This window comes from Malaya genurostris, chromosome 3 (assembly GCF_030247185.1).
Source record: "Malaya genurostris strain Urasoe2022 chromosome 3, Malgen_1.1, whole genome shotgun sequence".
In the NCBI taxonomy this organism is placed as follows: Eukaryota; Metazoa; Arthropoda; class Insecta; order Diptera; family Culicidae; genus Malaya; species Malaya genurostris.
Window position 1 is genome coordinate 254279764 of NC_080572.1, and position 13698 is coordinate 254293461.

The 13698-nt window shown below is 38.8% G+C and overlaps 2 protein-coding genes across 2 annotated transcripts in view; one reads left to right on the forward strand and one right to left on the reverse strand.

Moving 5' to 3' along the window:
* Positions 1 to 1161: 1161 nt before the first annotated feature.
* Positions 1162 to 6517, reverse strand: LOC131438622 (uncharacterized protein K02A2.6-like). The gene has a single exon (XM_058608753.1). It carries the CDS (start codon positions 6101 to 6103, stop codon positions 1481 to 1483), a length of 4623 nt encoding a protein of 1540 aa, XP_058464736.1. The 5' UTR covers positions 6104 to 6517; the 3' UTR covers positions 1162 to 1480.
* A 1042-nt stretch (positions 6518 to 7559) lies between these two features.
* Positions 7560 to 13698, forward strand: part of LOC131435072 (uncharacterized) — a 57485-nt gene continuing 51346 nt past the window's right edge. The window contains exon 1 of the mRNA XM_058602565.1: positions 7560 to 8492. The gene's annotated coding sequence lies outside the window, so the exon portion shown is untranslated. The remainder of the gene's footprint in view (positions 8493 to 13698) is intronic.

Here is a 13698-nt window from a genome sequence, read left to right on the forward strand (position 1 = left end):
CCTTGATTAAGGTTCAGAACTCAAGTTGCGTATTCAGTTCTAGTAATAAAATCGGATACTGGATTCTAAAAATGAGTTCTGTTCCATAATTCTAGAAGTAATTTTTTGACCTGATCTGGATTTCGATTATATATGTGATATATGATTTTAGAACTAAATACCATGCGTCTCCATCGGATGATGATGATTCAATGGAGACGCGTGGTTTTTCGAATGATTTATTTTTTAGTAGGCTGATATTATACCCGTCAACATTTAAAAAAAACCTGAAAAACAGAGCGTAACGTACTCATAAATGATTTACTTTTTAAGTAAAATCTAGAGTGGTAAAATTGTAAGTGGGATTAAAAAAATAGACAATTTTGAACAATTTTTTTTACATGAAATACATTTTGAAAAATTCTGAAAAATAATCAGAAAGGTTTCCCATAATTCCTTAAATATTCCTGATTTTTTTCAATATTTTTGCTAAAGAGGTTTATGAAAAATTTATTTAAAATGAAAATCAGAAGACCAATATGGCAGTTAGAGGGTGAAAATTTTGGGAAAATCATCTCCAATATAAACCCTTTCAAACAGCGTATATCAATTTTTTTACTGGTAGTTCATATGAAAAAGTTTGGTGGAGCAAAATTGTGCACAACGATTAGTTCAACAACTCTTCTGAAGACAACTTTTTGGTAGAACGTTTCACAAAAAAGTTAGAACAAAAAAAGTGATTTTTCAGGAGCCACCCTACTTTCACTCGGGAAAATTGATGTAACTCGATCGAATGAAAAGCTAGAGAGGTGTTTTTTTCAGCAAAGCAGCTCAAAATAAAATTTCCTACAACTCTATTGTACAACAAAATCATTTACGAGTTTAATTAGGAAAGATAGATTTCAGATTTCAATCTAAATGAGGACCACCCTAGTAACTTTTTTCATCAAAAGGAGTACCATTTGATTACAAACAACTTTTGTGAAGACACCAACTACAAAAAACTAATATTTTATAGTGATAATATTTTTGTCACGCTAATTTCCCGTTTCGGACCACTATGCAATGGTCTTTTCATTGTTCATTCTAGACCAAAGTGACTCTCAACATTGCTAACATATGTTGATTTAAAGCAAAAGAAAAATGTTTCCAGAAAAAAGAAAGAACACACTTTTGTATCTGGACGACCCCGGTACTAGATGCGGGTCATCAGTACAAAGAAAATAATTAACACGAACGATAACGACTATAAAACTTATTTATTACCGAACACGTTAAAATGGTACATACTGACAGCGTATCCGAAATTATACATTACTGGACGTATACTACTTATACTCAGGACGGATACTATCTGACGGAAACTGACAACCGCAATTATTCACATATATACGCATCTCCAGCATCTCACTACGACAGCTATACAGTCAAGTGAGAGCCTAGCGGTTTGCGGAGTACCGGGTGGTACCGCGCGATAGGGTTGTCCTCAACATCTCCCCTCTTAATAAAGGTGGTAGGGATCGAACCTGTGAGGCTGTCTTCTTGCACGAGAAGAACGCCTAGGAAGATCTACCACAGACTCCACTTCGATGGCTGACTCGAATTCAGTCGATGTTGATGAAGACGGTAACGCTGGTGTGTCACTCGATGCTGATGACGATGACATAGACGAACTTGTTGCAACATCGTGTTGAGGCGTAGATGTCGCACGAGCCGGCGTCGAACCCAATGGAACATGCTCAGGACTAGAGTAAGGTGTTAATGTAGGTGACGATGCGGTAACACTCGGGTCAACCGATGATGTTCCAGCAACCGACGACTGCCTAGTTAGATTCCAAGCATTCAACAGAATATCGAGCGGCAACGGAGACTGATGAGATGTGGTTTGCTCTACGAGTCCTTTCATTTCCATACCCCCAGACAGACGACTTCGAAGCTGGTTAACATGTGAGCGTAGCATTCTGCGATCTTCAATCCACACATTATACATAACATCTCCGATTTTCTCAACGATTGTTCCTGGAGCCCACTTCCATCCGTTACGACTATGTAGCTTGGCATAAACTGAGTCGTTACGATTGAAGCATCTAGGTTGTCTAGGATTTTCGAATGTTGACACTGGTGGATGTAGCGGCGGAGGACGCAGGAGCTCAAGACACGTGCGAATCCTTCGACCGAACATTGCTTCGGATGGCGAAATATTGTCTGGTAAGGCTCGGTTGGGCGTGCTTCGGTACGTAAGCAAGAAAATATCCAATGCATGTTGTATCGATCCTCTCTCCTCTCGAATTTTCTTCACGGCTCTTTTAAATGTGTCCACAAATCGTTCCGCTTGGCCGTTTGATTGTGGATGAAACGGTGCTGTTGTAATATGATCGATTCCGTTGGAGATACAGAAATCGAGAAATTCGGCGCTTGTAAATTGAGAACCGTTGTCGCTAACTATTGTAACTGGCATACCGAATCTAGCAAACAAACTACGAAGAATGCTGATGGTTGCCACTGACGTTATACGGTTCGTTTGGATGATCTCAGGCCACTTGGTAAAAGCATCGACGACAATCAGATAATGATCGCCTTCGATTGGTCCTGCGTAGTCGATATGAACCCGCTGCCACGGAGCGGTCGGCTTGGACCACGATACTGGTGGAGCATGCGGAGGTGATCTGGCTACGGAAGCACACTGGTGGCACGCTTTGACAAAATTGACGATATCTGAATCCACACCGGGCCAGTACACATAGCTTCGAGCTAGAGCTTTCATACGTTGCATTCCGGGGTGACCCAGATGGAGTTGTTCTAGACATCGTTTACGGTGCTGCGACGGAATGACGAGTCGCTCTGAAACCATGATACAACCATCTACCACAGAAAGTGATTCCTGTCTGACGTGGAATCGTAGAATGTCTGATCCCGACAATTTGCTATGGGGCCAACCGTTTTGAATGTAATGATATACCTTTCGAAGAACTGGATCTGCTTGTGTGCTTTGTGCGATGGTTCTGAAATTTAGAGGTAACACTTTAACCGCATTCGATACGACTGACCTGAGATCCTCTTCTAGGTTGAGGCTCGCGATGACATAATCCTCTTCAGGCTTGACGTACTGATTGATCAAACGTGACAATAAATCGGCATTACCAAACTTGTGAGTGGGGACATATTCAATGTCGAAATCGTAGAGCAGGAGGTTCAGCGCGAAACGTTGAAGACGGTTAGCGGTGTAGATCGGAATTCCCTTCTTAGATCCGAAGATGCGAAGCAACGGTTGATGATCGGTTTGCAACCGAAAATGCCTTCCAAAAAGCATTTTATGGAATTTCGTAACGGCGAATATGATGGCTAAACCCTCACGATCCGGTTGACTGTAATTCTGCTCGGTTTTCGTTAGCGCTCTGGAAGCGTGTTGAACGACCTTAATTGTGCCATCAGGAAACTTGTGACTAATCGTAGCGCCTAGACCAACGGAAGAAGCGTCGGCCGATACGATCATCTCACGCTTAGGATCATAATGCGTAAGAAGTAGATCCGAGGAGAGAATTCTCTTAAATTGCTCGAACGCTTTCTGACATTCAGGTGTCCACTGAAACTTAGCATCAGATTTCAGAAGATTATCAAGCGGAAAACGTAACTCTCTCATGTTGGGCACGAACTTCCCATAATAGTTGATAGCACCGAGAAAAGATCGCACGCCGGATACATCAGTAGGATGGGGCATCTTGGATATCGCCTCAATCTTGGCTGGATCCGGACGTAAACCACGACTATCGATGACGTGTCCCACATACTGTACTTGCTGCTTACGGAATGCACATTTATCAACTCGTATGGTGAAACCGAAATCTTGGATTCGCTTCAAGACTGCTTGTAAGTTACGATCATGTTTCTCTACATTTTGACCACCAACTATGACGTCATCAAGATAGCCACAGGTGCATTCTAGACCAGCTAGCATTGTGTCTATGATTTGTTGAAACGCACCAGGTGCAACTTTTACACCAGGCGGTAGGCGGTTGTAAGAATAGAGACCACGATGTGTATTGATAGTGAGCAACTTACGGTACCGCTCATCGACTTCCACCTGTAGGAAAGCGTCGGATAAATCAATCTGGCTGAATACCTGACAATTAGCCAGCTTGGCGAAAATATCATCCGGCAATGGAAGTGGATACTGATTCGGTTGAAGAGCTGCATTCAATCCAGTGGAATAATCTCCACAAATTCGTATAGATCCGTTAGCTTTGCGGACGACGACGATCGGAGCGGCCCACTCCGAATATTCAACCGACGTGATGATGTTAAGTTTTTGCAAACGCTCTAGTTCCCGGTCAACGGCATCATACATTGCGTAAGCCACAGGACGTTTCGGGCAGAAAATGGGACGAACATTTTCCTTCAGTTCCAGCTTGATTTTTGTTTTACAGCATAAACCTAACTGATCGTTGAAAACCTTAGGAAACATGGTTTTGAGTGTGCTAGTTGATGTCGGAGAGCTTAACACATGACAACAAAAAGTGTCCATGGGTACGGACCAAAGGTTGAAACTGTCGACCATATCAGTGCCAAGTAAATGAAGTTGTTTTTCAGTGACACGGATTAGTTCACGTCGAGTGCACTTTCCAATAGTGACATCAGATTCGAATTCACCGTCGAGCTTCAAGATGCTACCAGATGCTGTTCTTGCCTTCACTGTCGCAGGAGATAAGGCAGGGCTGCCAAGTTTCTTCCAAATGTCCTTACTGATTACTGTGATGTCAGAAGCGGTGTCGAGTTGCAGTCGAATGTCTATTCCGGACACTGCAACGGAAACAAATCTGCGTCGTTGCTGCACACTACAAACATCAACTACTACCACCTTCGATGATACATCACGTTTCTTACGCCTGCTTCTGGGTTTCCTGGATTTGGCACTATCGCAGTACCCTTCACGATGTCCAAAAGAACCACAATCGGAACATTTGTGATTTTTATAACTACAATCCTGACTGTAGTGTAACGAACCACAAAGCCAACACGGGTAACTTGGCTTCTTGACGGCATTAGAAGAAAGACGTTTTGATTGCTCTCGGTCACGCTTGCCGAACCGCTTTCCACCAAACTTTCTAATTGATTGTACCTGACCATACGGAGTCTGCGATTCAATCATGGCGCTGTCATGTTTAAGATTGAATATGCGCTGACACTCTTCTGAGAGCTGCTCCAAGGTAACGTCATTACTGTCTTCGATTTTGGTGAGGAGACGGGTACGTATCTCAACATCACTCTCGGATTTCAGTCCACACACATACACCAAGCATTTGAACTGCTCCTCGGTGAGCCTTCCCAGCTCAAATTCCACACAAGCTTTGTTTACACGGCAGGCAAATGCTACGTGATCCTCAGTAGGATTCTTCGTTATTTGCAGACATCGGTAACGGCGACTAATAACCGATTCTTTCGCTCCAAACAGACTCTTAAGCTTGTTCACTGTCTGGACGAAGCTGAAATCTTTTGGCAGTTTGGGTAAAATGTAACTCACGTACCTTTCATGCTCTGCTAAACCCAACTTTCGCATAAGCAAACGAACTTTTGCTTCGTCGTCTAACCTAGCAGCATCCTTCTCGAAAAGATCATCGTATCTGGAGTACCACACTGCAAAGGTTGCATTATTTTCAGCATCGTACCGGAATTCCTTAATGTTGCTGGCCAAAGAATCAAGTAACTGTTCCGGATTTGGTGGCACTTGAACATTAATCGACGATGCGATACTGCGAAGGAACTGTTGTTGCTGCTCATCAGATTGTTGCTGTCGGTGTACCAGCTGAGCCATTAACTGCTGGTGTTGAAGCTGACTTTGTGCCATCGTCTGCTGCATCATCTGCATTATTTGCATCATCATATTTCCACTAGCCTGTGATTGTGATTGATGAGGTGGAATGGTTGGCAATTGCTGCTGCTGCGAAACAGACACTGGAATGAACGGCTGCTGCTGTTGATGTGACGTCACAACGGGAGCAAAAATTTGCTGCTGCTGGCGGGCCGCCGGCGCGGGATTAATCGGCAGGTTCAACTGCTGTCGCTGATTTAACTCTCCCGGGGGGTCAACACCATTCTGTCCGTTCTGATCACTACCGTTATCAGCCATCTCACTCCACTTTCGTTTCTTCCGCGTGGGAGACGGAATGTTTGGTTAGGTTTTCTTTTCGGTACAAGAAAACTAACTACACACGCGAATACTCGTCGCCACTTTTGTATCTGGACGACCCCGGTACTAGATGCGGGTCATCAGTACAAAGAAAATAATTAACACGAACGATAACGACTATAAAACTTATTTATTACCGAACACGTTAAAATGGTACATACTGACAGCGTATCCGAAATTATACATTACTGGACGTATACTACTTATACTCAGGACGGATACTATCTGACGGAAACTGACAACCGCAATTATTCACATATATACGCATCTCCAGCATCTCACTACGACAGCTATACAGTCAAGTGAGAGCCTAGCGGTTTGCGGAGTACCGGGTGGTACCGCGCGATAGGGTTGTCCTCAACACACACTAAATCAAAATTTTCGTCACAAATATCCGTTTCTCGAAAAAACAAAATAAAGAATGTGAAATTTTGTGCAAAACGAGTGTTGTAATTTTTTCAAGTGCAAATGGTAGTAATACTGATTGATAATTAATTCGTTTCGTCATCTATAAGTTTATATCTCCGAAACCAGAAGCGATTATCATGAACCTTCAAAACTTGATCAATGGTCTAATAAAAGCTTTCAAGCGAGTTTAAGATAGTTGCAATCGGGCCAGGGAGACCTCCAAAACCGAAAATGTTTTCAATAAGCCTTCCAAACTGGATTAATGGTTTCATAGTAGCCTTTAAAAATATTGAGTGAATAGAAAAAGTAAGTTATTTTAGTAGAAAGTTAAACTATCTCACTTCGTTCTATCTCACCGGTTCCGGGAAACACCGGAAGAGACGGCTCAACCAATTTTGACCAACTTAGGCTCACAATATCGGTCGGGACAATAAGTTTGTGCTGTGTTTTATCCGGCCTCAACCTCTGGTTCCAGATCGTTTTAAGTGATGATGGAATAAACGTCAAAAACCTTCTAAACTCCGAACTATTACAATTTATTGGTCTAGTTAGATGATGCCTAGACAAATTGTCTTGTTTCCTTGATCATACTTTCATTTCGACAATCGGATATCAAAGTATAAACCTTCCTTTTTACTGATACTTCTATCGGCACCAAACACGAAGGAACCAAATTAAAATTAAACCGGACATACTTAATTGCTTATTCGTTGTCTAAATACTGTTGTTTATGTAGAATGGCACCACCGTTATGTGACTAAATATCGCAATGTTTTTATCTCGTTTATAAAATAGAAGGACAATCTAGTTTCCACCGTTCATGGGTAGATTGGAAAAGTGTCACGAGCAACATGTTTCATCACGCCACCCAACGACACTATGGTTGTTGCACGGTGCAGTACTAGAAACCGGAATAACACCAAACATGCATCACAAAAAACAAACTGTTTAAACCAAACAGTCTTTATCCTCAGTCGTTTGCCGGCTACCGACGACAGCGGTTATAAATAACAGTCGTTGTCCTTGTTGTACCGTAGAAAAATTGTTAGCTCACGAGTGTTTTCGGCGGTGGTTGACATCAGTGTTCTGTCCAATGTGCAACACGAGTTTTTTTTTCATACAATCATCTGATATCAAATGAATCGTATGTATAGATAGTAAATAAAGCAATGGTTTGACCATGATAACCAGGAATGGTGAGAAATGAAATATGTAGGTCAAGTGATAGACAGGCTTATGTTGGTGATTTAACCTCTTGGATGTTGAAAGTGTAAAGTGATTAGTGAATTACGCTTCCTTGCCACGGCACGGTTGGTTGCCGTTGACACGGGCGGTTGACAGGCAAATGATTAGTGGAGCATACTGTTTTCCTTGCCTGTCTGGCATCCATTGTCGTTGTTTACGCACGCTGCTCGTCTACTATCACAAGGAGTTTATTTTTGTGTAAGATCGGTGAACCGAAGTGACTCGAAACAGGTTGTATTGCGTTCGTGCAAAGCAAACAGTGCCTAGGAAGGAAAAATCGAAACACTGTCACATGATACTGCCATGGCAGTGATTATTTTTGAATTTATCATCGTTCGCAGGTTTTCTGTGTGCTGAAGGATACTGCAGTGTCGGTTTAAGTGACAAGCGTTTTCTTACGCGAACGTTAATTCGATTCGGCGAGTGCGAATTTTCGTTTACTCGCGAGTGCCTGCTTTGGGTTTATAGAATCTATATTATAATTTTGTGCTCGGAACGATCGTATCGAAAGTAACTGGAATAAATAAACCTCTCTTGATTCAGCGGAAAAACGATTCGTTCGTTGGTAAACAGGAGCCGTTAAGAAGCCGCATAATTATATTACCATCTACTAGTACTGTGGATTATGTGGCAGATGTGAACATAAGGATTGACACAGATTCATTTTACCTAACAGGTACTTTCTTTTTTCATTCATTTATTTTTCTAACAATCATAATAGATGACTAAAACGGCTGTTGGATAATGACAGAGATATTACTGGATGACGTGAATACGAATTAAACTGACATGCTTCCACTACACTTGCATATATTAATAGTCCCTCTAATTGTTCAAGTTTTCACATCCTCGTTTCAAGAATGTGATATGGTATACCTATACTAAAGCATAACTTATTAACATAAAAAAATGTATGGTAATAACGGTAGCTCTGAAAGGAACCCCTAATGTTGGCGTTTAAGGATGACGATTAGAAGTCGGTTTTCGATGGATGTCAATGATTTCCGTCATTTTTTTTTCCAAGCTGGCCTTTTATCCGTGAATGCGATTATGAAACAAAATACTGAATGCAAAACTTTTTCTGCTGAATAGTGTTGAAAATAATGACTAGTTTTTCGACGCGTAATGCAAATCTTCCAACTGGTCCCCTTGATGGTATCTGGCAAACGCAAGGCAATATGATTACGCGGCAGCAGAACTCTATCAAAATACTTTCGTTTTTACTCGTTCACAATCAATAAGGCGGTACTAATGAATATTAAATTAAATTCATTCATTTACCGGAATTGTATAAAAATTGTATATCCGGTAAAATGACTGGATTTTGTTTTCCCGATTAAATGTATGAACAATGAATACATATTAAACAAAAAACTTAAAAATTTAATTTAATTTAAATTAAATTTTGACATTTTCAACACAAATCTCAGCAAATTGCATATCACTTTTGCTTTCATAAATTTTACAAATGGACTCTCCAGAACCTTTTCTTTGAATCTTGAGTTAGAACAAGAAAGATTGACCTAATTTACACATAATCATTTTAATTTACAAACAGTATTAATAATGTAACTGTTTGATTCATTTTATCACAGGCGTCTAAACCGTTTTTCAAAAAACTGTTTGAACCTAACCCTATTTGATTTTTCGAATATTGGTTTTGACGCCTGTGATAAAATGAAGTGATATCCGTTTCTTGAGTTTTTGACCATTCTTTCCGGTACCAGTATCAGTATAACCAAAATCGCTTCGTTTGGTCAATAATTAATATAAGCTAAACATTGAAACAGTTTTGAGCAAAAATTAGGAGAATTTCTCCTTATTTTCCATTGTCGTTCTAAATGACGGATTACAATCTCAAACATACTTCACCCTGTAATTCCGGAACCGGATCCGGACAAAGTTCTACAACAACGACCTTTAATATGTATCAAAATTTGTGGAAATCGGTCCAACAGTTTCTGATAAATTGGACTTAGTACCGGTTTGGAGTATACGTCCCCTTTTTCGTACGGGACCGAGTACTGAGATCCGGTATATTTTTGGTTCACTGTGATTCACTCTAAACCAATCATAAACTAAGAAAAGTTAAAAGCATTTGCAAGAATTTTTTAATTATTCGTAAAAAAAAACGTGCTTAATCCACCTAGCTGTGCGATGATACCTTTTCTTTATCAATCCGCATGTGTTTTTGTATAAATATTCTTCGGTGTTTCAGTTTTCATGACATTATTCTAATGTCCGTCGTTTCAAGTGGCAATTTGAGATTTTAATCACTTATTACTCTGTAATGTCGAAACTGCAAATCGGATCGAATTTGAATCTAAAAGTGTAACAATCGATTAAACATTCCATGATATGTCGAAGTAATTTCCACTTTAGAGTTTATATTAATTTAAGGTACTTCTAGAGCCGGTATTCAGGAACCAGCATAACCCAAACCGATTCGTATGGCCATATGACGAATAAATTGCAATATTTTTGAGTCCAACTTTAAAGCTTTTCGGGATTGTCATCTTATATATCGCTTTGAATTTTAAAAATTCATCATCCTACAATTCCAGAATCGGAAGTCAGAATTGGATAAAATGATATTTATTTTAATTTGCACTTTGGTTTCTGAAATTCGATTTGGATTTTTTGAGAAAATGATTCGATACTGGAACCGGAATTCGAAATTCGGTGTAGCCGAAGTCAGACAAATTCACCTGAGTAGCTGTATAGTTTACATTTGTTTCAAAATGTTCGAAAATCAACGTAGACTTCTTTAAGGAATCGTAGTGCGAATTAAATTTTTGGGTGCCTTCCGAAACGGAAACTGAATACAACCAAAAATGAAATAAGTTTATTTGGTTCTCGACTATCCAAATCTGCTAACCCGATAAACCTAATTAGTTTATGCGAAATAGACATTTTTATACTAATCACCCTGTATCTCCGAAACCGGAAATTGGATCTGACTGAAAAACAAGATGTTTTATAGAATCTTAAAACTTTTCATTTAAATCTTAGATGATTCTTAGATTTCATTTGAATCTTAGATCGGTTCAGCCATCTACGCGAAAAATGAGTTACACAATTTTTATTTCGTTTCACATATCATCCTGTAGCTAAGGAACCAGAGATCGGAACCAAACATAATTCGGTAATCTTGTTTGGGAGCATACGACTTTTAATATTAATCTGAGTTTGTAGATAACGGTTGAGTCATCTCTGAAAAAAATTGAGTGAAATTATTTGTCACACACGCATTTGCTGATCTCGACGAACTGATTCGAATGGTATATAGCTTATGTTATGTTTTTCCATCATTTATTGCTGTAAATAGTTTAAATCAATATAATTATGGAATTGCTTTCAACTCGAAAATTCTGCCATCATCTGGTTTTCATATGTCATATTCGAACGATATACTTAGAAACAAATGTATGTAACAGTATAAAAAATCGTGTTTTATGTTGCTCCCAAGCATTTCTTTGCCAGACAGTGCTCAAAACTTCTACTGCTGGTATAGGGAAAAAACTCGCTTACACAAAAATTTCGATATCTTCGTTAAAAATGGATGGATTTCAACAATCTATGGCTTGTTGGATAGGTATTACCGAGCGGAATCTAAGTCTGAAAATATATTCTGTTTTCAAGGTCAATTGTGACAGATACTGTCAAAAAACTGAAAATTTTGACATAAAACTTCGCATAACTCAAAAAGTAAACATCCGATCTAAAAACCATTGAATAGCGTTCAGGGTGACGGGGACATCTTTCATTTGCGACTAGTTTGATCAAAATCGGTCCAGCCATCTCTGAGATCTCGACCGTTTAGCTTGAAATCGCTTGAGCTCAAAAACTATTAATTGAATAAAATTCGGAATGGAAACCTACTTTGAAAAACCTGTTTTAATCCACCTAGTTGTGTAATGATGCTATTCTCAAATAATATTGTGGTATTCTATTCAAAAAAATTTTCTTTGATTTTTGAAAGAAACTAAGGGATTGTTTGTGCATTAATGAGTATAACATACATAATGAAAAGTGCTTTGCTCGCATAGGTCATCATTAAGAAAACGAAGTGGGTTCACTATTATATGCACTTCCGGTACCGGAACCCGAGAACAGGTTTAATCGGAGTCGGTGCGTAAGGCCACCAACTAACATGAGGTACAAACTCTACTTGTTGTTATTCAAATTTTGAAGACTTAATACGATTTTGCCATCGTACTCTAAACGACGGTTTAAATTTTTGTTGTATCCGAAAACATGCAGTAATTTTTGGTAGGATCATAAGATCGTTCATTTGATCCTAAGATTGGGTATATCGGTTTTGAGTCCAGTTTAGAAATTTGTTCACGGTTTTTGTTTCGCCATTTTGGAATATATGACCACTATTTCCGATGCCGTAATCGATATGTTTAGTTACCTACTGATAATGACTATCGATTTGTGTAGTTTTGAGACCAGTTTAGAATTTTTTTAAGGTTTTTCTTTCGCCGGTTTAAGTGATGGTATACAATATTTAACACACTTTACCCTATAACTCTGGAGCCGGAAGTCGGATCCGGATGAAATTTAGGAATTCCGTATGGGATCATGAGACCTTTCATTTGAATCTAAGTTTGTGAAAATTGGTTCAGCCATCTCTTAGAAAACCTAGTGAGATTATTTGACCAATACACACACAGGCATTGCTCAGCTCGATGAACTGTGTCGTATGGTATATGACACTATGATTTTTACTAGTCGGTTTTTCAAGTGATTGCATAACCTTTCTATATGAGAAAGGCAAAAATATGCACTGAAAAAAAGGTTAACGATTTTTCAAGTATGAGAAAATTATTTTAAAAAATAAATTAAAAAACAAATTGTATCTCTATTTTTTGCAATATTATTATTTTGATACTAGAAGCAGCATTTGCTGTTATTGAAAAAAATCTGTTTAAAATTTAAGAAGATACAGTTAAAACTATGTTTAGGCTTTTAAAAATCTTTAATTTTTTTATGTTGAATAGTTATTCACGCAATTAAATCTCCGCATTAGTTCAATGGCAATAAATTAGCTCATAATGAAATTTCTTTTTTTTTCGTTCACGAGATATTTAGACACAACATTTAATGTACTCAGATTTTTGTTGAATTGCGAAACTTTAGCAAGCTATTGATAATTGTATGTTTAATTCAAAATAACTGTTCCTGTATGTGTTGACTTTTTTTTTCGTTTTAACCTCATTGACCTCTTCGGTCCACAAAAACTTTCAGATCCTATGTGCGGGGTTGGGAATCGAACCCAGGTGGGCTGCGTTAAAAGCACGCTATACTCGTCCCCTAAATACAAACGCCCTTCTTGAAAATCAATCTTGAATTGAATCGGCCTCTCCATCCGCACAAAACAAATGGTTTGCCATACGAAGAACGTATGCAAAGTTTCATCCAAATTAAAGTTTGTTGAATTTGAGAACTTATTATCCATTTCAAGATTTGCTCTATCGTGCAATAATACTTTGTGTTCTCTAATAAGCTGCTAAATGTGGTGTGCTCCGAAATTGTTTGGTTATCTAATTACTAGGAATACAAGCTAAAAAACTTGAAACTTTCTTTTTTTCGCTCTCTCTCTGCGAAGTCCAAAGCAGGTGCACTTGCAAAAGTCAAGAAAAGTAATTGATAAAGTTATTTGCACGATAATTAAATTTGTTTCCAGGGCAAAGAAGCTATACATCAAGTTTCAGAAGCACATAATTGATAAATGATGGAACAACTTCCACAAACATTTGAATAAAAAGGCCATTACATTGTTTATTACGTACGTTTATGGCGAATGAATATGAAAATAACTGACAAACGAAAAAAAAACATCTCTTTATATTCTGAAGGATATGTTAGTTGCAGCT

What these genes read in the sequence shown, in the direction of transcription:
- LOC131438622 (XM_058608753.1), bottom strand. Translation starts at nt 6,103, where the DNA reads ATGGCTGATAACGGTAGTGATCAGAACGGACAGAATGGTGTTGACCCC.